Consider the following 26,721-nt stretch of genomic DNA (forward strand, 5'->3'; position numbering starts at 1 on the left):
TAAAGGAGAGGGCTGGCGAGGAAACTGATTGTAGCTGGCAACAATCTTTTAAAAATTAGGTGAGTTGGGGTAGTATCAGAGACAACCATAGGGAGTGAGGGAAGGCAAGATTTGGATGTCAAAAGACAAAGGATGATGCGCACTGGGCTAAAAGTAACTTGGCTGTCTCCGTGTTACCCTAGCAAATTCCTGATGGGGTAGAGATGTGATTCCCCCAAATTAAGAGACATAAGTTCCAAGATTACTTCTCTTTTGCTAAAGTGAAATGTTTCTTGATGAGAAGGAAAAAATAGTATCACCTGTATATGATAGTAATTTAAAAAAAAAAAACATTTAAATCATATTACAGAAGCATCAAGTTTTAGTTAAAACTTAAAGGTGAAACTGGTAATTTTGGGAAGGAAATTCGGCAATAATTATAAAACTCAAAATGTATATACCACTTGTTCTGACATGTCTACTACTAAGAATCTACTATTCAGAAATACACGTACAAATTCATACACACACACACACACAGAGGATGGTCACAGCAACACTGCATACAGTACGAAAAGAATGGAAACAACTTCAAAATCATTCATTAGGTTGATGGTTAAATATATCCATACTATGAAATACTATACAACATTTAAAACAGTAAAAGGCCTATTGGCACTAACATAAAAAGATACTTATGATGTATTAAGGGAAAAAAAACTGCAGAAAAATGTTTTCTAAATTGTTTTTTAAAAAATTAAAAAAGTATGCATGAAGAAAACTGTCTCAAAGCATATAAAGCACACCAGCAGCAGTGAATGCCTTGGGGGAATAAGGGAGCTGCTGGGAGTGCGGAACCAATGAGGACTTTTCTTATCTTCATAGACTTCTATATTAGAAATTTTCCAACATGAAGTCCTATTTTTTTCTAAGTTTCACAGGACTGCACTTTGGGATAAAATAGTTCAAGCAACTTTAATTCTCTCCTATAGAATATATTTGCTAATTATATTGACCATCAGGAGATCATACCTTTGTTTCACCAACTGTCAACACCAGAATGTTCTACAACAGAAAAGATATGCTTGCAATAATCAAATTATCTCCCTAAGATACTTACAAAAACCGGTTGCTAATGCAAGCCCAATTACAATGAACATGACCAGCCACAGGGAAACAAAAGGAAGAGATGGAATGGAACTACCAAAGAATGAAAAATGACAGCATTACTCACTCTTTAACAAACTGTGAGTGCCTATCACGTCTTAAGTGTTATTCTTAGGAGGCTACAAAGACACACAGGTCATAGTCTGGTCCTGATGGAACTTACAATCAGGCAAAAATAAGCTATACAATGAACTAGGACTGCTGAGTAGGTCTTCTTGTTTGTTTGGTAATATCTGGGAGAGCCTGAATGGACTGATATATAAGGGCTGGGACACAGAGACTTTCAGAGGCTAAATTAAGCAGGACAAGCAGGAATGAACGGAATTTATGGTGTTGGTTTTATAAGAACCATGCTCAAACCAACTGACACGTCTGATGGGAGAAGGAGACACAAATGCAGACCTAGGCAGAACTCCAGGAAGTACACCTTTGCAGTACGGATCCTAGGCGCCTCCTGTGCCTCTGCAGGAGTACCACCAAAGAGGCACAGGACCAGAGGTGGAAAAGATCGTAGATATCATGTGTCAGTGCTCATCTGACATGTGAATACAGTTATGCATTGCTTAACGACAGAATATGTTCTGAGCAATGTGTCATCAGACAGTTCCATCGTTGTGCGAACATCATAGGGTGCACTTACACAAACCTAGATGGTGTAGCCTACTACACACGTAGGCTACATGGTACTAACCTCATGGGACCACTGTCACATACGTGGTCCATTGTTGATCAAAATGTCATTATGTGGTGCATGACTGTATATCCCTTCTACATCTGGCTGACTGAGATGGCATCTCCAGGTACACGGCAGTGAAGTGAGAGATGAGTCCAGCCTACTCCTGGGAGTGAAAGCGCCACTGAAATAACTCCCTTTTCCCTCTGTTCCAAGTCAGGACCAATGTCACAGCTTCCTCTCAGTCTGTCCCTCTTTGTTGTAGTCTTCCCAGCACAAGCTAGCACATAGGGAGCTCAGAGGAAGAGCGAGCACAAGAGAGGAAGCAGAAGAGGAAATATGTACCAGAAAGTCAGGGGAAGACAAACTGACCTCCAAATATCATCCACCCCCCAATTAGTTTCTTCTCTCTTCTTTTTAACTATGAGTACTAATGGACGCCCAACATGAGGTAAACTTGGTTACCTTTTCATTATTATTACCATACATGTATATATTATATCATTAAAATTCTTTCAACGCTGTTAGAGAAGATTATGAGCATTTTAAATATGAGAAAAAATGAATCTCATCCCAGGTCACAAAGCAGAGACATACTGGACTCTAGGCCTCCAGATTTCAAGCTCAGTGTGCTGTCCCTGCGCTACAGTATACCGATCTATAATACAGCTCCTTTAATCGGAAGCATAAAGGACCAGTGAAGGCCGAGGTAAATTAACTAAGAGATGAGTTAGCACTTAGAAATCAGTAAATTTCCAGACAAGTACTTAGCAAAGACATCAGCCTCTTTTTTCAGAATATGGAAGCTGGAAAGTTTTATTCGAATACAAAACCAAGAGCAAACAATTTTGCTTAAAAAAACGCAGAACTACAACTGGCAATCTCCTTAGAGGGCCATTAACATTAACTATCTTACTGCCACTATTCAGCATACAGTGGCTAATTTTATAATCTAATCAAAATTCTGTGGGAAATTTTAGGAAAATACAATGGAATGTAAAAAAGGCTACTGCGAAGGATTGAACTATTATGATGACTAAGTCTATATTCCAACTACCTTCACTGAATCTGTGACCTTGGCTAAGTCACTAACCCATTCTCCTCAGTTTCTTCATGTAGAAACTATTACAATTATAAACATGCAATACCTAGTTTACAGGGAAATTGTGAGGAACAATGTGACTTGAAAAAGCTTTTAATTCCTCAGGATAAAATTCTTTTAAAAATAAAATATTTCAAAATAACAAGGAAAAGCAATCAATAGAATTTTAAGAAGCATTAGGATCACTCACAAGGAAAAGGAAAAACCTACTGTTATCAACATAGTTTGTATTTACTTATAAATTATATTACGACTTTCTTATAAAAAGGATTTGGATAAGCCAAACCTCATTGTGTTTAGGATACCTACTAAGATAATCAAATCTAAATCCCATCCTAACCCTATTTATCTAGGAAAGTAAAAGTGATGCTTTTCCTTAGAGAAAAATTTCACTCTTCCCAATATTCATGTTCAAGACATTTTTCTCAAAGAAAAAATACACCCAAAAAACTACAGAACAAAGCACTCCTTTAAAAACAGATTAGGGAATGCTTTATGTACAGATGTTTGGAGGCAGGTAGGACCACGTAGTCAAATAACTGCAAAACATTTTTAATCCCACCCCCTACGCCAAGCCATCAATCTAACAGTTAAAATAAGCCCCAGGCAGCAGATTTCCCATCTCATCACTTAAGGTCAGGGCCTGCTTCCTACCTCTTTTTTTTTTTTTTTACCACTTGTCACAGTAGAACGGAAGGCAGGAAGGCAGCTCATGTAATTGGCCCATTTCCAGGCTGATAAGTTAAATGGAGAGAAAGCTGGCGGAATAGACTGCTCCCGCTCATGGCTCTCGTGAAGCTGCTCTCATATAAAAGCTATTTGAAAATCACATAGTCTAAAGCCAACCTGCATTCTGCCCTTGATATTTCCTTAGATATCTTTTTCTTCTAATTTTAGATACTCTGGAAGAAAGAAAACGTCACGTGAATACATTCTCACATCCAACTTTAGTTTACAGTGTTTCATTAGTCCCACTATTCGGACAGGGAGATGGATTTTAAAAGCTTTTAGATAAACTTTGGGGGCTGCTATCCTTCAAAACAAGGAAGACAAATGCAGAACAAACAACTGATTGTTGATGTGGACCTCTGGTTACGCTAAAACTCAGAGAACAAAGTGACCCTAACGGATTAAACTGAATTAAGAAAAAAAAGGAAAAAAAGAGAATGCATAAAAGTTTGAAAAAATAGTATATCCTAGTCTTCTGCCTCCACTAAACAATTTAATAAGAAGCCACAAATAGGCTCCTGAGAAATCTCTGAGATGATCATTAGCTGGGCTGATTTTTCACAAGGCAATGAGATGGAGACAGATGGCAGAGCCTGAGCCTACTCGAAAACGTCCTTGGGTGCATGTGCCTTTGGTGGGTCCCAGATACTTCTGGGGCACAGCTGTTTACAGTCCTCTTATTTAACACTGGCATACTCTATCAAGTAGAATGCTTTACACACCTTATAACAGCTACTGTAATAAAGCTGAGCCTGGTATGGGGAACACCAGAGAAAACATGGCTCTGTGGATTTTCCTCTGACTGCTTAGTCAAGACTGTTACATTCTTCAACATGCTTTTTTGTTTTTTTGAGGAAGATCAGCCCTGAGCTAACATCTGCTGCCAATCCTCCTCTTTTTGCTGAGGAAGCCTGGCCCTGAGCTAACATCCATGCCCATCTTCCTCTACTTTATATGTGGGATGCCTACCACAGCATGGCGTGCCAAGCAGTACCATGTCTGTACCTGGGATCCGAACTGGTGAACCCCAGGCCCTGGAGAAGTGGAACGTGCACACTTAACCGCTGCGCCACCAGGCTGGCCCCTCAACATGTTTTTAAATATTTTAAAAATTATGTCTAACTGTTTTAAAAGTACATCAACCTATATTTAGCAATATTATTTATCTTACCTTAATGTACTATATGAAATAGGTTGTGGGTGTTATTTCTGAAAAGTCGCCCATATATTCTTGTGAGTCAACATATTTGAATGCACAGAATAAAAAGTTGATAAATGTGTTTACAAATAAACGAGATAACATCTTCAACGTATAAAAGACTTAAAAGAAACTCTTTTTGAGATTTCTTATACTCAATGACAGTCATATCCTAAACTCTCTCTAAACAAGCTGTAATATTTTTCTAATAATTTATTTTCTTAATATGAGGCATCCTGTCAGAAACTTCCTGCCTTGGAAAAAAAAAAATTAAAAGAAAATGAAAAAAAGTTCTGAGTATGCATTAAGTCAGTTTACTGATAACAGCTGACAAGGGTGAATTAAATGACTAAGTGTTCCATAACTACTATCTGGTATTTGATGAAATTTTACCAAATGTCAAAGTATAAGAGCCAAGCTATAACAAATGAGAGATTTTTCTGAGCATGAAAGGCTTGGTATCTAGTGGGATGCACAAATTACTTCAAAATGGATGTTTCAGGATGCAAACTAAACTTAAAAGTCTCTCTCAACTGCCTGAGAGCAATGCTGACGACCTAATTCACATTTAATTCACTTTTATGCAGCAGAATTGAATCTATAAACAAAAAAGAATCCAGAGAAGAAATCTACAGAATGAATTCTACTCACCATGAACTTGGTTGATTTCTGAATTCTGCGAAAGAATTTCATCTGCTAATTTTTGAGCAGTTGGCAAAACTTCTGTGTGGTGCACTGTGATCAAATACTGTACAAACTTTTGCAGTTGGTCTCTATTCATTTGAAAGAGAGTCTCGGAAATGGGAAGATGCAGTTTGACCTGATCTGGCTTGCGGATGCGGTATAAAGACAGTGCCACAACATGGGCACAATAAAATATGTCCTTGTTTCCACAGCTGCAGGTCACTGAGGTAATCTTGCAACGATCAAAGCTGATGGCCACGTTGCAAACAGTTTCTGGCTCCGATTGTATTGCAGGTTCTGTCACTGTGCCGCTCAAGTGGAAACCTACATGAAAGAGAGGGAGGAGAGAGTTGAGCTTCTGCATTCAGAAGCTATGAAGTATTCTCATTCTGTGAAATGTGGAATACTTGACAGCAGCAAGAAAAAGATATGACAGCTTTTATTTTCAAGTAAAAACATTCAGGCCACTCAAACCTCCCTCCCCCTCACACCTTAGAGGTACAAAATAAATGGTATTCAACAGACATGCTCAAGTATTTTACACAGCCGTATGAAAACACTTATTGCAGTATTTACCACCATCATACCTATAAGAAGTTGTCAGATCACAGCACTAATAAACCATCAATATTCTGAAACTGTGGTATACCTGACAAAAATCCCCTAGATCAGTGGTTTTCTTCTTCTTTTTTAACTTTTTTAAGTAGAATAGGCCAGCTCAGCTTTCTTCTCAACAAACTCCCCCCTTCCTCCCACCTTTATTCCAGGCAGCCTCTAGCCTCCTCCAACCAACACTGCAACTCAGAGGGGAGCTCCTTTCACAAGCATTGATCAGAGAAATCTTTTTATTTAATAATCGTTTCTGTAGCATGCATAACATATGCCCCAGTGTAACAACGTCTCTGAGCAGTATCTGCTGGTAGAACGGCAAAGCCCACCAAATCTCATACACACCACAGTCAAATAGCTCACATGGCTAGTTTCTTACCTATCATACAGAGCAAGGCTGTACAGAGGTAAGGTTTTAAACACGCTCACACACACACGGGTGCACAAAATCACCAAGTGGCAAGGGGCCTTAGAGGCCTTGTAGCTTAAACCTAGAACCACACAGGGATCCTCCAAAACCTCCCTGAATAATGGCCATTTGGCTGCTACTTATAATGGTCCAGAGATGAGACACAAACCCCCACAGGCGACAATTCCTCCTTGGATAGCTCTAACTACAGTTTACAGCCAACCGAAAACTGCTTCCCACCGCCACCAGTCAGTCCTGGCCTGTTTGATCAGAGGTCAAATCCTAAACATGTGGGAAGGTTATCCTAAATATTTTTTGGCATACCCATTCAGTTCCACCTTCCCTCTCTGAAAGCCACATACAGAGACCAGAGATAAACTTTAAACCCTTTGGGAATCTCCAGGACATGGATTTACCTCAGGATTTTGAGTGTCTGACAGAAATTTGAATGCTACAAAATGAAGACTTGGGCTCTCTCTCAGCCTTCTACTATCTGTGCTACTTGAGTAAAATTCATCAAGCAGGCCACTATATCTTCGAGTTCCCCTTCATTCACAAAGAGAAGGATCTTTACCACATGGGAATTCTGGGAGGGGCTACACATGGAGCTACAGAGATGTGACATGAGAATGACAGCCAGATGATGCCTGGAGTTCACATGTGGGGCATCTGAACTCCATTTATTGTCTCCTTCAAGGGAGGAAAACCACGTCAGAGAGTTGGAAGACACACTATTCAACTTACAAGAAATCTTTCAGAGTAATATAATTTCATCTTATAATTCACATTCAGCAAGAATTTGTGGGAAGAGAAAAATGTTGTAATAATTTTTACCAAATTAATCAATTTAAAAAGAGCATCCCCCAAAAACAAGTACTATTATTGTTTCACAGTGTGAGAATTGTAATATGATAACCTTTACATTTCTCCTACAGAGGGTACTGTTTCAGAATGCGTAGTCCGGTCTCCTTTAGCTCTTTTGGTCAAGAAGTTTTTTGGAAAACCACAATTAAAGAAAATATTCATAGTAAATGTAATCATATTTAAAAAAATTGTTTATGTATTTTCCCATGAGGAAAAAGTCACATAAAAAGTAAACATCCAAAAAAATTTCAAAAATGAAGACTAATAAGGGCAGTCTTGCTTTATAATATAACCAGGATGCATTATAAACCCACAAAAATTAAAAATCTATGGGACAGGCACAGATTAAGACCAAAAAACCACAATGGATCATAAAAAAGAGTCCAGAAAGTTCTCAAATATATTCTGTACATTTAGCACAAGGGATCTTGGTTTTCCACTTGTCACATATATATGTGTACAAAGAAACCAGTTATCCCTATAGCAAAATAGTTATCACTAACTGACCATTTATAAAATCAATCTATCCCAGCTTAACACTATCACATCTCTCCTTGCCTGCCAAGTCAACGTCTTTGTCTCTCCACAAAAGGGATATCGGAGAGCTTCTCCAATCACAGGCAAAGCCAAGACAACTGAGGATCCAAAAACTAGAGGCTGCCCCATGGCCGAGTGGTGAAGTTTGCGCACTCCACTTCAGCGGCCCAGGGTTGGCCGGTTCAGATCCTGAGCGTGGACATACACACAGCTCATCTGGTCATCATGCTGCAGCAGCATCCCACATAGAAGAACGAGAATGACTTACAACTAGGATATACAACTATGTACTGGGGCTGTGGGGAGGAAAAAAAAAGAGGAAGATTGGCAACAGATGTTAGCTCAGGGTCAATCTTCCTCACCAAAAAAGCACACCTTAAAAAAACAAAAAAAGAGAGAAGGGGGGCTGGTCTGGTGGCGCAGTGGTTAAGTTTGCACATTCCACTTCAGGCCTGGGGTTCGCCAGTTTGGATCCCAGGTGCGGACATGGCACCGCTTGGTAAGCCGTGCTGTGGTAGGCATCCCACATATAAAGTAGAGGAAGATGGGCATGGATGTTAGCTCAGGGCCAGTCTTCCTCAGCAAAAAAAGAGGAGGAGTGGCAGTAGTTATTAGCTCAGGGCTAATCTTCCTCAAAAAAAAAAGAGAAAGAGAGAGAGAGAAGGAAAGATCCAGGACTCATTGGGCTGGACCACTTATAAAAAAAGAGACTAGTTAGTATTTAAGTAGTCTGTAAGGCGGTAACGTAACAGTTGCTTCAAAAGAGACTGACAACTATCAAAGAAGAAGGCCTTAGGAAAACTGCTGAAGCCCTCAAACAGGTCTACAAAAATGACTTTCTTCATTCATATGAGCAGGACAAGTCAGAAGGAATTAAGTATACTGAATCCTGAGAGCACACAATTATGCTGGGGGAAAATCCACATATTATCCAACTTCATTACATTGAACATTTACTATTCTCATAAAGTTTTTTAAAAAGCTAACTATATTGTGACCTTCAAAACAAGTTAATTCAAGAGATAGGTGAGGGCACAAATAAAGTATATATGTGTCATAAAGGAACACTTCATTATATGCTACCATCAAAGATTAAGGCATTTCATGAATGTTCATTTTCCAAGTAATTCTGGATTATCTTTCAAGCACCCAAAATCCTTTAAAAGTTCCAACCATTTTTGTTGGAAATATTTCTAAGCCATGCTAATCAGCTCACCATTTAGGGTGCTCCCAAGTGAGCGGGGCAGCCCTCCCCATAACAGAGGACTGCAGCGGCCGTATTCTTGCCGTGGGCTCTGCTCCGCTATCAGCTAGCACCATTACTCCGCTCCTAGACCGCTAGCCTTTCTCATAGAAAATTCTGTGCCCTTGGGTCAGCTGCACCTCCAATCTGACTAACCTTGTGGCAGCTATTTAATACTCGGAAACCTGTTTGGTTTCTCCCCCTTACTTTTAGGTTGAGATGGTCGGTGTCACTAGAGGTGAGAGGCTTTCCTTTAAACACAGGAGAATTACACACACACATGTGAGGGACGGCTGGCATATTAATTTTTGAGTCTATGCGATGCTGAGTCAGTATGGAGGAACTCCATCAAGCCTTACTTTAGCACTGTGTAGTCATCTATTTTGGCCTCTCCAATTTGAGAAAAGTTTTTTGAAATTGCACCAACTCACTCTCTGTGGGTCCTAAAACATACCAGAGCACCCAGAGGAGAAGCGGGAAGAATATTCCTCCCTCAAAAATCCCTAGAGGGCTCTAAAACATCTCTCCTCCACCCTCTCCTCCCCATCCCCAGCTGGTGTTCTCTCTTAGGTACCAGATGACTTGAAACGAAATAACGTTCCTGAAATGGATTTTGCCTTTTAAAGTTCTGACAAACCCTGATGACCAGCTGCTGTTTTAGGATTGCAAATGCAAAATTTCCTTCTAGGACAGTTAGCTGTTCTATATGACAGAACTAAGGACACAAAAAGAGGTAATCCTGCACTCTGTGGTACAACATGGGTAATTAACTGTTTTATTTTCACAGAACTAAAACTGAAGAAACTACATAAACCTTTCTTATAAATGTATTTGACTTCACAAAACAATCTGTCACAGATAAATTAATCCTGGCAGAGCAAACCCTACAGGGCAGTCAGATTGTGTTACCACGTTACCAAAGAGCCCAAGAAAACGTCAGTATCACATTCTCAATCTGCAGAAACTCAAAAAAGGCCGAAACCAAGGCACAGCGCAGTGCAGGCCTTGGACACAGAGACTTGGATTCGGATCAGGTCTGTCACTTAAATGCTGTGTGCTCTGGATGTGTTATGGAGCCTCTCTGAGTCTTGCTCCATTCGTGTGTAAAATGTGGCTGGAAATACCTCCTAGGACTGTTTTGGGGATTAGAATGAAATAACATATGTAAAGCACCTGGCACATAGTAAAAGTGCTCATTAAATTTTATTTCCCTTTCCTTCCCTTCCCAGCTGGAGAAACAAGGGAGGGGGACATTCCCTCACCCACAGCACTTCCTTTTCCTATGCTACTGAGCTCCTGGGGGGAGGGGACTCACTCGGGAGGGAGCTTGGAAACTCCGCTTGGCCACTGAGAGCATCTGAGCTGAGGAGAGCACACTAGGAGGGTCAATGCTGTTTGACGACAAAACCAAAAAACTTCAGTCACTTACGCCTCTGGCTCAACCCAGCTCTCTCCCCATTTTCCTATTAAGTTCTGCCAACACACAAACAGCGACTATAGTGAAAGCGTGTTACTTTCAAACACAGAAAAACTAGAAAATATTAAAGGAGAGATTTTTTTGAGTAACTATATATATTTCTAAAGTTTATAATGGGGTGATTCTCAAAGTCTGGTCCAGGGACATCCACAGAGATTTCCAAAAATGTAAAACAAGGCCACCCTTGTCGCTAAAATATTTTTTGTTTTGGGAACCACAATTATTTTTTTTATAAAGGTATGTTATTTATGTTAATAAATTTATTACTGTTATTTAATAAATATATTTTAATTTTTCCTCAGCTTTCATTTCAAAAACAATAAATACGGGGGCTGGCCCCGTGGCCGAGTGGTTAAGTTCGCGCGCTCTGCTGCAGGCGGCCCAGTGTTTCGTTGGTTCGAATCCTGGGCGCGGACATGGCACTGCTCATCAAACCACGCTGAGGCAGCATCCCACATGCCACAACTAGAAGGACCCACAACGAAGAATACACAACTATGTACTGGGGGGCTTTGGGGAGAAAAAGGAAAAAAATTAAAAATCTTTAAAAAAAAACAATAAATATGAATAGGTATAATCCTCATATACAAAAGGGCTGTGGGGTCCTCAAGAATTAAGAGAACAGAAAGATGAAGAACCACTATTATAATGTGCTGCTAAGAAAGGGAAGAAATAACTCCTCTTCTCCAAATCCTCTTTGAAATGCCGTTATCTGCACTTGGATCTTACAGGAGGTCAGCAGTTCATAAGAATCAGCAGAGAAACACTGAAGGGGTGAATTTCTCACACATGAACACATATTCAAATTAATTAAGGTTTATAGAAAGTTAATATTTAGTTCTTCACTGATATTCTAAAATAAGCTTTCCTTGAAAGCTGATTTTCCATATCTAAGGTTAGATTTTAATTGCATTTTAAAAGAGACAAGGAGACTCAGAATATCAGACTGGAAAGACAACTGTTTTAAAAAGAATTTCTAAAGGTTGGCCATTTTGTGCATATATGTGTATGTGCTCAATTAACTGAAAAATGGTTACAACTCAAAGCATTAAAAAATTTCTAAGCTAAAATAAACTGGTAGACATGAAATTAATACACACTAAAAACTACTGCTTTCAGGGCACATTCTTTTCAGAAAAATATGCACCCTGTGCATGAGACGCTCAAGTAACATATTCTTTGTTGAAAAAGAACTTAACAGAAGCACTGGTGTAGTACTCACACAAATACATCTTTCACCCTTTTCCTAAATAAAAAGAACCCCCAGGGAAATTAAAGGCAGAAACCAAGGTAATGTAATGTTATGGCTGAAAGGGCGGCAAGGGTTCTGAGAGGTTTTTTGTATTTTTTTAAAGCCGAGGCTAAAAATGCAAAAGTGTTAACATTTAACACTCTCATAACAAAGTATTCATTGGTTAACTAAACCCACTGCATTGGCTAAATCTGTAGTCACTAATACCTGATTATGTGTCCCTGGTAAAAGAGATGGGTTAATCATTGCCTCCAAAAATCTAACTTTACCTTTCCTAGCTCTGAGAACTACTGCACACCGTCCAACTCGCCATGTTGCAATCTAACAAAAAGTTTTAATTCAAATCAAGCACAATTTCCAGATCAGCAGTACAGACACACTAAGGGCCCAAGATGGAGGCAATAAACTCAACTCCAAAACCAGCTTGTCTAAAATATGATATTCCTTCTTCAACTACATAATTTTCTCAAAGGGAAATCCTAAATTAAAAGAGACTGCATCCTGTGAGCTAGCTAATTAAATCCTCCAGCCCTAATTTCTAATACTCAGTTTAAACAGCTTATAGAAAGACATTAGGAGATTTTGCCAGCAATCACTAATGAAGCAGTCTCCGTCTCTGAGAAAAATTATTTTTTAAAGGAAAAGCTTTATTTTCAAGTCCACCTTAAAAACGCCTATTTGGAATAGAATCACTCCTACACTTCATTAATATTTGAGAGAAAGACAATGGCAAATTAATGCAAAGACCAGACTGTAAACCACAGCAGACCATATAAACAACATAAAAATTTACGGAGCATGCACTGGATGGGCCCAACCAAGAGTTCCCAGCGGCATTCTGTTCAGTATCGGTGTTGATTTCTCGTTAATGTAGATTCTTACTCCATTTCATACAAGGATCCCTATGATCAGAATAACTGTGTTGTATACCCATGGCATTAGATAGTTATTTAAAAGTATTTCTGAAAAAAAAGACACCCACTAATTCAGCTACCTGCAGTGGGCACCTAGCATTTCTGGAGCATTAGTTTGAGGGGAGTCTGGGTTGCATTTTTTTACAAAATCACATCACTCCATGTCATCCCAAATTCTGAATTACAGGGTTCCCCCTACCACCACGATTACCATCAAGTAATTTTCCAGAATGTATTTCTGTACTGTAACATGCGTATTTGAGGGGAATAACTACTGCCCAGCCTCATATTCTGGGTGGGCAGCCAGAGGGGTGATAAACAAATTAGGCAGAATTTGAGTTCCTTGCACAGCTGTACAGACACAAAGTGCTTAGGAACTTAAATTATTTGCCGCATCTTTTAAATTCCACTTTTCTGATGCCAACCTTTTCGAATAAAGCGTAGCAGCTCCAGCCTTCTGCCCTTCTTAACGGCCAGACCAGCCGGGCTCCCAGGTTCTGCCCACAGAGCCCCCAGTGCTGCCCCTACAGTTCAGTGCTCCCTCCTCTTCCCCTCCCTCACTTGGCCTCTCACCTGGGTCCTCAACTTCACAAGAGCAGATTAAGTTTATTAGAGCCCTTTGGTGCCCAAACACCAACTCTTAGCCCCTCTACACACCTTTGGCTTACCTCCCAGGGCCCAGTCTAAATGGCATAAGGGAGAGAAGATCCTTTTATACCTGTTTACTTCTTGTTGTTGCTTACAGCAAAACAGCCTTCAAAAATGCTTGTCTGCTTTAGGAAGGAAGGTGAAGGAGAAACTCTGGAGAATAATTCTGTCTACCAAGGCCAAGAGGTAAGGAGAGAAGTGTGCTCAGACCCGGGAGGGGAGAATGCAGGCCTCAGCAGTCAAATTCCTCCACCAACACCCTGGAGCTCTGGCCTGACCCCTCAACCCTAACAGGAGCCCCACATTTTGGCTCTAACGGATTCCTAATGCCTTACCCATGCCCAGGCTCTCACACACTCACTTCTCACAACCATCCTGCAAAGTAGGCATCATAGTCCCCTTTTTCCAGGTGAAGATGCTGAGGTTCTCAGAGAAGGAGTGATAGGACACACTCAGTATGAAGTCAGCCTTTGAAGGACTGGTAGGAACATGGGTTTTCTAAAATCCAAATGATAAACTTGTACAAATAAAATCTTTCCACATCAACGCATAAATGATTAAAAGGATGAGGCAAATTACCAGATCCAGACGCTTGAGTAAACACTGCTAAGTTCCAGGACCCCTGGAGGCAGGGCAGTCTTTTATCTCATCACAGCTCTTGGGACGCGCCAGGTCCATGTAACTATGTCAAATGAAGGAACTCATGGGGCTGTTCCAAGCAAAGCCCACCCTGCGCTGTAGAAGTCACAAACAACTAAATGCTTTGGCCCCAAGCCCAGGATACTTTAAACTTAACTAAAGACTATTTCTAAGAGTGCACTCCTCTCTTATACTGTGAGTTAAGCTGGAAGCAGAGGTCTGTGCCACCCCCATACCAGAGGACTGTCCTGGAGGAAACAGTCAAGAAGCATTTGTTAGATTAAAGAACGCACAAACCTCTTACACTCTTGGTATGTGGACTATATAGATCGGTGCTTCTCAAGCTGGAATGTACATGAGAATCACCCGGAGGATGTACTCCTAACACAGACTGCTGGCCCCACCCCACTGTCCCAGATGCTGCTGCCGCTGCTGCTGCTGGTCGAGGGACCACTGACCTAGAGGATTAGAATGACAGTCTAAACAAGGATTTCTAGTCAAAATATATTTAAGTAAACATAGTAAACAGAACAGTAAAGAATATATAACTTGTGATATAAAGAATGTATACAATTTCTAGCGTTTATGTAACCTAAATGCTCCCTATTCCAGAAAGTCAGACATGATATATTAAACTGGTCTGAGCATTGAGAAAGAAAAATAAATGAAAAAAAATTAGAATAGCAAAAACGTATAACTATCCCAATCGTTAATACTTATAGCTATATCCTCCTATTTTAAGTAAAATGTTCATTAAAAATCTAAATTAAAATACAGAAATTTAAAAAATGATTAATCAGAGAGTACTTTTACAAAGAGACTGTTTTACAATGTCCCATGGGATTCCTCATAATTGAGGGTTCTTTGTGTATTCAAAACAATCCAATTAATGAAAAAAGATACTGGCAACTATTTCAGCAACACATCTTTTGCCTGAGGCAAAGTGTACTCTGTATACGACAAGATCGGTTTTCCTTCTAACTTCAACACATCTCAGTTATAGGACCTTAGACAAGTAGCTTAGCCTCAATTTTCTCATCTATAGAAAGGGATTATTAATAATACCTATCTTGTAGGACTGCTGTAAGGATTACAACTGACAATGTATGCAAACCCCCACAAGCATTCCTTTTATGGAATGCCTGCCATCATCACTACTGTAAGAGAAATGTCACATGCTCTTGGAAGCTTGGCATTTCCAACATGTGCACTAAAACCCTAGCCCATCAGCGTGAGTGCGCACGCTGTTGGAAATGCCAAGCTCCCAAGAGCAGGAAAGCATTCCTATTACAATAATGGACAAGGGTCCATTTGTTGTTGCAGTAATCCTAATATATTCATACCTCCAAATTAATGCAACTATCAGTTTTTTTAATTTGTTGCCATTTTATGTAGTACATTCTTAAAAAGTGATTTGATTCCAAACAGAAGAGAAAAGAATGGGACTTAAAAGACTTAATTTTGTCTCAAAATAACTTCTAGCCACGGTGACGGTAATTTTTCACTCTTACCTTTGAAGATCTCTCTACTAAAGGTAAAACACATTTTTTATCCTTAATGTTTGCCTTCCGTGTCAAGGTATGTAAATTATTTTTACAGCTCAAGTCTGTCTGGTCACTGAGCTGGAGACTAATTGGAAGTAGGATGCAACAGTAAGGAAACTCGCAGTTTTTGTTATGGAAGAAAAAGTGACCACAACTTTTCGTTTTCAGTAATTCATGGCCCGACAGGCAGAGTGAAGGCACAGCTCCGGCCCTCTTCGCAGAATCCCAAAGCACACTAGCCCTGCGGGGACTGTGAGGAGCGCTACCTCCCTGTCTGTGAGACCCAGCTGAGACAATCCGCTCTGCTCAGTGGACGTCTTCAAGAACAGTGAGTGAATGTATTTATACCTTGGCTAAGTGGTTCATTTTTTCCTTAAGTACGCAGGGATAAAAGAGAAACAAAGAGACAGTTCATCTGCTCAAATGGGTATGAAACTTACTAAGACATTCCCACCACATCCTGGAGCAGTGTGATTACAGATGATTTTTTATTTTCCTTGTTTTGGTTGGTTTGGGGGAAATGTTTTTTTCTAAAATTTCTACAATGAACATAAACTACTTATAAGAAAAAAAAGTGCTTTCACTAAAATTGAAAAAGTGCTCAAAGTCTTCCTGAGCAAAGAATGTACCACATAAATGGTGTCCAGTGCATGTTCTGGGAGCCTGGTAATAACCACACACCAAGTGCAAACACTGACAGCCAGCAATGTGGCTTTGCCCTACTGACTGGCCCAGCCTACTATGGCAACAGGACACTCCCAGGCTCTCCTTAACCCATGGATGTTCAGCCCTCCTTACGGCTCAGCCGCATTCCAGAGGAGAAGATGGGTTACAGCACAAGGTAAGACAGACAGAGTGAGACTGGGCTCCTGCTTCTAATTTCAGCCATTATCTAATGTTAGCTCCATGGGCAAGTTGCTTAAAATTTTCTTGTTCTCTCTTCCTTTCTCATGTATTAAATAAGGGAAATAGACTATATTACATGATTTCTAAAAAATTATGGAGGTAGGCAGCAGTAACGGAGAGCTACCCACGACAAGATGAAAGATGGTGATTGCCACACTCACTCACACAAGATCTCTGACCTGCCGTGGCTGCTACAGAGGTGAAGCAATGGTCATCTCAAATGACTTGGAAGCTATGACTCAGGGAAGAGGAGAGAGAAAGGATAAATGCTGCTATAGCTCAGTCACATCTATGTCACAGGCACATGGGGGAAATTTTTTAAAGATTTGAAGTTCAATATAAAAGCAAGTAAACATTTAATTTTTACCTAATTGTTAACCACCTGCCTATAACTGAGATCTTAAGGCATATCTTTTTTGTGTGTTCTATATCTAAAATATACACCTAATCTAAACAAAATCTCAGATTGAATAAATATAGATGAAGTTTATCTATGCAAACTTTGTAAAATAAAGAATAATATAGAAACAGAAAAGAAAGCCCACTGAAAATGAAATGAAACAAATGGATCACCTCATCTGCCTTCACTTATCTTCTTTCCCTTACTACCCATTAAATACTATGAACATGAGTGGCTACACCACTCAGCAACCACTTCCCTAATCCCCTAACATGGTAGTAGGCAATGTACAAGTCTCCAGGGAAGCTTCCAAGAATATTACAAGGGTTCCAGTTCTGAGAAGTCACTGGATTATAGGGCAGTTGATAGCTAAGAAGTCAGATCAGAGTTGGATTCAGAAATAATTAAGATGAGAAACAGTACAGACTCCCATTTCCCAAACTGTGTTCTATGTATGTTAACAGGTATTCATCAAAGGGGGGAGAGGTGTCTAAAGTCATATAAGTTTGGATTAAGTTACATAAAGCAGTACCCTTTTGGAGATTCAGAAAACACAGCAGAATGGTAACAGCTCTAAGAACTCATAGAATAAAGGGACTCCTGTTGAACTCTATTTGCTAGAAGTTGGAAGAAGAATGGTAGTAAAAGATCTAGAACAGCTATAGGAAATGAAAAAGCAAACAGTTCAAGATGAGTAGTAGGGCTGCTAAACAGAACTAAAGGCTCCACTGAGAGCTCAGAAATCACAGATCAGCATGAGCCAACTGACAGGCTTTTGCGACTTTTCTCCAGGAACTTAAGGCCACATGGCCATGTGTGGCTTAAAGGCTGGGGAGCCTCATCATTAATATCCCCTAGCTACTCTTACAGAATAAGTTATTTACCGGGAAAAGAAAGCCTGTTGTTGAAAGTCAACCTTCTTATAATGCAATACAACGGAAAACACGCCAACGTTGTTATTTGCACAATTATTGTTAAAAGTTCATCTGGCGTTCCTTCAACTAGAAATACCTATTAATATTTGACTAACCAAAATACCACAGACTCTTTACTCATAATGGTCAAGAAAAGTGTTTACAATATTGTACCCCCAAATCCTCAAAACATGAGTGGCAAAGCTCAAATATCTCTTTAAGAGAGGACCCGAGACAGTCTAACATGCAGATACTGCGTTAGAGTTTATTCCATCATACAAAGAAACAGTAACATGGTCGTCCCTTGAAGGAAGGACTGTTAAGATCCTGGTGGTACTTAGAAGTACCTAAAACAGTGCCTGGCGTATGACACTTGCTCAAATTTGTTGAGTGAGCAAGTAAATGAAAGAATGAAAAAGTAAAATCTTTATCTAGTAGAGAGGTCAAACAAAATCTGAACACTCTACCAAAGTGCTCTAGTGTGAGAAGCTGCGAGATAACAAAGTCTGAGAACAAACGATCCATGTGCCTCACCCAGGAAGCACACACGAAGGAACAGTCAGTGAGAACTAAACTCAATGTAGCTAGGAACCCTGTTTAAGCGTGACACTTCCGAATCTCACATTAGTAACACTAATAATAAATATACTCTATTTTAAATAACATTTGGATTTTATTTATTCTGAAAGCATAGTGTTTACAATGTAAATGAACAGATATATTCATCCCATTTTAGCCTAGGAGAACATTTCTGTTGAATGTGGTGATGGTACCATTATAGAAAGAATTAGAAAAATACAGGTATTGGCCCAGGTTCTAACCACAGTTTTTCTTGCAATATCAAATAACTGTTAAATAAAGCTGTTTATGAATAGTGATGATCTGATGTTACCAAACTTTAAAATTTAAAAAAAATCTTTTAAGAACTTAAAACACATGAGAACTCCTTAAAACACATGAGTGCCAAATTTTTGACTACTGCTCATTTTTTTTTTTTCCAAGATTGGTACCTGAGCTAACATCTGTTGCCAATCTTTTTTCTTCTTCTTCTTCTCCTCCCCAAAGCCCCCCAGTACATAGTAGTATATTCTAGTTGTGAGTGCCTCTGGTTGTGCTATGTGGGACGCCACCTCAGCATATCTTGACCAGCGGTGCCTTGTCTGCGCCCAGGATCCGAACCAGCGAAACCCTGGGCTGCTGAAGCAGAGCGTGCGAACTTAACCACTTGGTCATGGGGCTGGCCCCACTACTGTTCATTTTAAACACGAAATGTAAACCCAAATGGCTTCAAATCTGAAAGAGGGCTAACTAAGGAGCCATTATGTACATAGTGGCTTAAAGTGTGTTTCTGAATCAAAAATAACGTGTCTGAGGATTGTTGATATAACGGAATGAGAACTGACCTGGGAAGGAGACTTGAGTTTTAGGCCCAGCTCTGCTATTAGTTAGCTGTGTGACCTTGAGTCCTTGGCCTCATTTTCATGTCTGCAAAAGGAGGTTAAAGGACTAGATCAGTGGTCCCTTACCTTCCTTTTTTTTTTTGGAAGGGGAGTGTCACGATCCCTTGAGAACCTGAAAAAGGGCAATAGACGCTGCCCCCAAATATGCACAAAATTATGCAGGGTACTTCAGAGTTCGGGATCTGTAATCTGTAACCCATTCATTTATTAGGTTAAGGGCATCCGTGTAGATGTCCCTACACACCCTCCAACTCTAAACTTTTTAGATTCCAAACAAATCAAAAGCAACCAAAATATATATACTCACATCCAAAATACAGGATGAAAAACTAGACTTTTGCCTCAAATAATTGTTTTCTTTGGTTTATAATGGACTTTCAAGGATTTTTTAGAACAATTTAATTATATTTAAAACGTATATTCAGTTTATTTCTAAGACGTTTAGAGGCAACTGCAATACCTATCCAAAGATCCACATGTTTGGAGGCCACCATACTTATCTAAGCTCGAGACTATATTATCCATGCTTGGGGACCTATTTAAATAGAGCCCACATAATACTGGGTGTCAAATGATGAAACAAGAATAATCCAAGAAGAGGTTTTCAATGGGAATTAAAGGGGAAAAATGATGATAAATAACTGTGCCATGTATATGATCTAATGACTAATTACTATTCTATTTCATCATAAAACTAAAATAATATACATATTAAATGCAGATAAAAACACAGAACTTCAACAACATGAGGGACCAGTCAAAATATATGTGGTCTACTTCTTTAATCAATCAGAATTGTTATGTTTATAAAAGCTACTTTAATTGCTGAAAATATAAATATATTATATATACGGTCAAGGAAAAGTCCAAGTTTAAAACAAAAAGACCTGAGAAATGAACTATGCGACTGGTTTTCAGGATCTGGAACTTTGAGGAAAAGGCAAGTGGCCATACGTTAATAAATCAAGCACATTAACTTAGCAAATGTTTCATCATAGTTCAAACTAATTTCTCTGGCAGAGTACAAACCCTGCTGCTGGAGGTTGAAATGAATTTGCCTCTTCTTGCTTACTTAGAAAGCTAGTCAGAAATTGGAAAAGATTTCAGCCCCAACAGAAATCTATTTCCCTGCTTTAGAAAATGCATAAATGTTAGGATTGTAAAGGAGGGGAGAGAGAAGAGAAGCAAACACATGACAAATGACAGCTACAGCAGTATCTTTTACTGGTCTAACTGGTCCTTCTCTTTCATTTCTCTCCCTCTCCTAACATTTGTTCCTTCACATTCTTCCCACACTTTCAACCTTTGCGAAACACATTTGTACCTTGCCTCATTCCTTATCCTTCACCCCACTCTCAAAGTTACCTTTAGATACATGTGCACAACAGGAGGAAACATTTGAAAAGGCTAAGAGCATCTTTTCTGTGGCAGCTACATTTCCCAGCAACTCCAAACTCCACCTGGACCATTTAGAAACTAACTGGGGACATCTGCAGTTACTCCGAGCCAAGAATAAAGCTTTTTTCTTTAGGGGCAGCTCTATAGATCTACTAGGAGCACCAGTCTAAGTTTACAAATTCTTTTTTTTAAATATCAAAATTCAGAATTTTGTTAAACAAGAAGTGAAAAATTTAGGAAGGCCACAAAATTATTAGCCTTAAAATATTTTCTAAAAAACTAAGGACTCTCACTTTACTCATTCTCTTCAATGATTAGTCCTCAAATTTTTTTCCTAAATAAATATATGAAAATTATATTTATATATTCTTTTTGAGAAGGCCTCTAATACAGTAAATCTGTGAAACTGAATTCTCATCTAACAGTCATACTGATGATATAATTTTTAAGAAAGAAAATCAGGAATGAAAGGTTGATACCTTAAGGGAAGAATAAGCTAGCATCATCAGATCAAATGAGGAGCTGATTGTCATGATCATGACCTTACTAAAGGAGTAGTACTGTAGGCTCAAAAACTTTGACTCAGTAATTCTTAAGAACGAAAGGTTCAGCCTGAAAAACTGAGGGAAGGTTTATTCCCGAAACCAGCATGTTCATTTTACCAGGTTAATGAAAATCTTTCAAAAGCATAGCAAATGCTTCCCTAACTTCCTAAACAGTATCAAAAAATCTAATTTCATACTTGCTCGATGACTCAAGGTTATCATTATGAACAACATTACTGCGCTATGTCCTCCCAATGATGCGCTCACAGCCTCATTCAGCCGGGGTTTGGCCCTTCAGCTAAAGAGCTCCGCGCTGCCCCTGGTCTCCTCTCTCCTTCCTTGCAGAAGTCAGGTGCCCCTTCTCATGCTGACATTTTGCTTAATAGTTGCATCCTCTCTCGTTCTTCTAAAATGCTGGTTTACATCTTCTAGGCCTTTGGAAACTAGATAACCACCACTGTTAGAGTTGTGTATAAACAGAGTAAATGAGGGCTGCGTCCAGCCCTGAGGTTTTCTTCTGCAAGTGAGGTGCTTAAGCTGCAGTCTGAGGATACTGGTGGATTCAGCTTGGCAGCTTTAGGGGACCTTCTTTGGTCCTTGCTTCATTGTTCTCAATTATACAGAAAACAACAGAGAAAACGAATAAATTACTTTTCACATTTTCTACCAAAAAAAGCACCATGAACTCGAAAAGGTAAATTCTAAAATTATTTCTTATTACTAGAAATAAGTGACATGCCTGATTCCTTTAATCCCTGGTGCCCATATAAACAAGAAAGAGTTAACTTTTTACCTGTCACCATATGAATCTCACTTTTCTTTCAGACAGAAAAAAAAAAGTGACTTTTAAGATAAACATATGTAAGTCTAACATAAGAAGTCTCTAGGGGCCGGCCCCGTGGCCCAGTGGTTGGGTTCGCATGCTCTGCTTCGGTGGCCCAGGGTTTTGCCGTTTCGAATCCTGGGTGTGGACATGGCACCACTTGTCAGGCCATGCTGAGGCAGCATCCCACATGCCACAACTGGAGGGACCCACAACTAAAAATACACAGCTATGTACCAGGGGGCTTTGGGGAGAAAAGGAAAAATAAAATCTTTAAAAAAAAAAACCATAAGAAGTCTCTAAATTTTTTTCAAGACAAACAGCTATTTAACAAAACAAGGCATGCCCAGATCTTGGTTTCTAAACACCATTCTCCAAAAAAGGGAACCAAGGCTTCTTGGAAAAATGGCTGTTTCTAGGGCTGGGACAAATAAAATACTGGTAGTGCCAGACAGGAAATGCTTTAAAAAAAAAAAGTGAGGGAACTGTCCCTTTCTGAAAGAGTCTCATTGGCCTAGCAGCAACTATTTGAACAACAAAACAAACAACACTAGTATTGGATTATAACTCAAAGAATAAAATAAATATGAGTCCATATGGATATAAATTACTGAATAAATCAACAGGGAGAAGGGACACATCTTCCTTACAGAAGAATTCCAATTAATAAATGTAGAAGCAATGAGGGAAATAAAAATCATTCTTAGAACACCACAGTAATATTTGCTACAGGCAAGATATACTGAAAAGTGATAAAATCAGTGGGTGAAGCTTTAAAGAGAAACAGAGTATCTGCATAGCCTGGAAGCATCTCCTCTCCAGATGCATAACTATGGAGGTTTTAGCATATATCCAGGAGTCCTTTGAAACTCCTCCCTCTAGTAGGTGGAGCTTAATTCTTCTCCTTGGGTGTGGGCTGGACTTTAGTGACTCTCTTCTTGTAAAGCAAAAAAGCTTTATAGTGGAGAAATCTGTCAGATGCCACCTTAAGCAAGGGATAAAGGTTAGCCTAACCAATAGGAAGTCACGTTATCGTGTACCATCCCCGAAATGACGCAATGAGAAGTGCACAACATTATTACTTCTGTGGTCTTCTTGCAAAAAATGTACAACCTCAATCTAATCATGGGATAAGCATCAGATAACTCAAATTGAGGGACATTCTAGAAATATACCTGACCCATCTAAAGTGTCAAGGTCATGAAAGACAAGGAAAGACCAATAAACTGTCACAGATGAGGGGAGACTAAGGAAACATGATGACTAAACGCAATATGACATCCTGGACTGAATCCTCAGAGAGGAAAAGGACATTAGTAGAAACACAGGGGAAATCCGAATAAAGCCTATAGTTTATAGTTGTACCAATATTAACTTCTTAGTTTAGATAAAAGTACCACGGTTATGAACGATTTTAACAGTAGGGGAGGCTGGGTAAAGGACATATGGGAACTCTGTACTATCTTTGCAACTTTTCTGTAAATCTGAAATTATTTCAAAACAAAAAGTTTTAAAAAAACCAACCTGATATAGTTACTTAGATACTTACTATGGTTACTTAGACCATAGCAAACAGGGCACAAACATCTAAGCCACAAAGATGCTTTGGGCCACTCTAAAGTAGATTTCCAATGTTTCCATTTAAAGATTAAGGGTACTTTTCATGCCAAGAGAACAGCCAGGAGGACCCTAGAGAAATACTTGCACATATGCACCAGGAGATACATGAAAAAATGTTCAAAGCAGCTTTGTAACAGACAACTGGCAACTCAAACACCCATCAGCAGCACTGAATACACTGTGACATACTCATATGGTAGAATACCATATAGCTGTGGAAATGAATGAATTACAATCACACGTGGGGTTTTTCCCTGTTTTTAAATTGAGGTATAATTGACACATAACATTATATTAGTTTCATGGGTACAAAATGATGATTTGATCTTTGTATACATTGCAAAATGGTCACCACAATAAGTCTAGTGAACATCAATACATAGTTACAAAAGATTTTTTTCTTGTGTTGAGAACTCTTAAGATTCACTCTTCTAGCAACTCTCAAATATGCAATACAGTATTATTAACCACACTCACTATGCTGTACATCTCCATGACTCACTCATTTTATAACTGTAAGTTTGTACCTCTTGACGCGTTTCACCTGTTTCACCCATTTCCCACCCCTCACCTCTGGCACCACCAATCTGTTCTATTTGTGAGCTTGATTTTTTGTTTTTGCTTTAAATTCCACATATAACTGAGATCATACGGTATTTGTCTTTCTCTAACTTATTTCACTTAGCATAATGCTCTCAAGTTCAAACCATGTGTCACAAATGGCCAGGCTTCCTTCTTTTTTATGGCTGAATAATATCCCATTGTATAAATATACCGCATCTTCTTTATCCATTCATCCATCCCATCAATGGACATTTAGATTGTTTCTTTATCTTGAGTATTATAAATAAGGATGTAATGAACATGGGGGTGCATATATCTTTTCAAGTTAAGTTTTTTTGTTTTCTTTGGCTATATATCCAGAAGTGAAATTGCTGGGTCATAGGGTAGTTCTATTTTTAATTTTTTGAGGAACCTCCATACAGTTTTCCATAGTGGCTGCACCAATTTACAATCCCACCAACAGTGCACAGGGTTCCCTTCTCTCCACATCTTTGCAAACATTTGTTGTTTCCTGTTTTCTTGATAACAGCCATTCTAACAGATGTGAAGTGCTATCTCACTGTGGTTTTGATTTGCATCTCCCTGATGATTAGTGATATTGATCATCTTTTCGTGTTGGCCATCTGTATGTCTTCTTTGGAAAAATGTCTATTCAGATCCTCTGCCCATTTTTAGTCAGATTGGGGTTTTTTTTGTTTTGTTTTGTTTTGTTTGCTATTGAGTTGTATAAGTTCTTTATATCTTTTGGAGATTAACCCCTTATCAGATATATGATTTGCAAATATTTTCTCTCATTCAGTAAGCTGTCTTTTCATTTTGTTGATGGTTTCCTTTGCCATGCAGAAGCTTTTTAGTTTGATGTAGTCTCACTTGTTTATTTTTTTGCCTTTGCTGTCTTTGCTTTTGGAGTCAGATCCAAAACACCATCACCAAGACTAACGTCAAGGAGGCTACGTTTGCTTCTAGGCGTTTTCATGCTTTGAGGTCTTACACTGGAGTCTTCAATTGATTTTAAGTTAATTTTTGTATATGATGTAAGACAGGGGTCGAGTTTCATTCTTTTGCAAGTGGCTGTCCAGTTTTCCCAACACCATTTATTGAAGAGACTGTCCTTTCCTCATTGTACATTCTTGGCTCCTCTGTTGTAAATTAATTGACCATACGTGCATGGGTTTATTTCTGGGATCTCTAGTCTTTTCCATTTATCTGTGTGTCTGTTTTTATGCCAATGCCATACTGTTTTGATTACTATAGCTTTGTAATACAGTTTGAAATCAGAAAGCATGATACCTCCAGCTTTGTTCTTCTTTCACAAGATTGCTTTGGCTATTTGGGGTATTTTGTGGTTCCATATAAATATTAGAATTGTTCTATTTCTGTGAAAAATGCAATCACATCTGTTTTTATTAAAAATATAATACTTTAAAGGGGAAAAACTGAAAAAAAGCAAGTTATAGTATACAAAGGAGTAGGCAGAATGCTGAATAAAAAATGGCAAGGAAATTAATGCAAAAGCCATGGTGCTGGTAACTTGTGCAGGGAGTGCGAAGTAGGATGTGAAGGAAAGGTATGGGTACATAAAGGGCTCCAAAGCTACCAGTAATGTTACATGTTAGGGTGAATAGTGCGCATGCCAGTGCTCCTTGTCTTGTTTCGCTTTATAACTCACACACATATTATACATGTTTTTAATATCTGATATATATTTATTTTTAATTATGAAAGGAATGAGGAGAAAGTTCACCTTTTAACAGATACCACATCCTGCCAACTAAACATAGTTCATTAGGTGCTTCCACTTTTTCATATCTATAAAATCACAAACTTGGAAAGTTACATTTATCTTTTTTGACTCTAGAAAACACCCATTTCTAAAAACGATTGCAGAAAATATGTCACCCATTCAGGCCCTACAACATAAAGCAAGTTCAGTTAATGGAGTCCGATGTTACACTGGGAGATCTACCTTCTTCCATTTCAAAGGAAAGAACTTTGCCCATAACTCCATTGCCATCCTGGGATAAAGTATTGTTCCTCGACAAAAAAACAAGCAGCTTGTGTATGCTTAGAAACATAACAAAGAGAAACCCACTTGTGCCGTCATCACACAATTCTGAATACTACTCTTGTTATCCTTATGCCCAGACCAAAGTTAACTCCGTACTCTGATCAAAATTCTTCATATTTTGAAGTATTCTACGCATCTCATTTCTCAAAAGCTACAGGTTATTCATAAAACACCCTCAAAATAAATTTAGGATTAAATATTAGGATTGTTTTTTAAAAAGATTTTCAGAATAACTGTAACATGTTAGTTATCACACTTGGGTATAAAATACAGTTTAAAAAAGTCAAGGTAAAGGTATTTGCTGTACCTTTTTAATTATCTCTATGATTGATAAATAATAAAAAGAGTACGTTTG

At 38.9% G+C, this 26,721-nt stretch overlaps 1 protein-coding gene across 3 annotated transcripts in view; it reads right to left on the reverse strand.

Moving 5' to 3' along the window:
* The window catches only part of ZSWIM6 (zinc finger SWIM-type containing 6), a 183,305-nt gene that overhangs the window by 63,629 nt on the left and 92,955 nt on the right, over positions 1 to 26,721 (reverse strand). For all 3 annotated transcript variants that reach the window (XM_044772151.2, XM_044772144.2, XM_044772155.2), the window contains exon 2: positions 5,500 to 5,856. In XM_044772151.2, the coding sequence (XP_044628086.2) occupies positions 5,500 to 5,856 (357 nt within the window). The remainder of the gene's footprint in view (positions 1 to 5,499; positions 5,857 to 26,721) is intronic.

The sequence above is a fragment of the Equus asinus genome, chromosome 10 (genome assembly GCF_041296235.1).
Source record: "Equus asinus isolate D_3611 breed Donkey chromosome 10, EquAss-T2T_v2, whole genome shotgun sequence".
Lineage (NCBI taxonomy): Eukaryota > Metazoa > Chordata > Mammalia > Perissodactyla > Equidae > Equus > Equus asinus.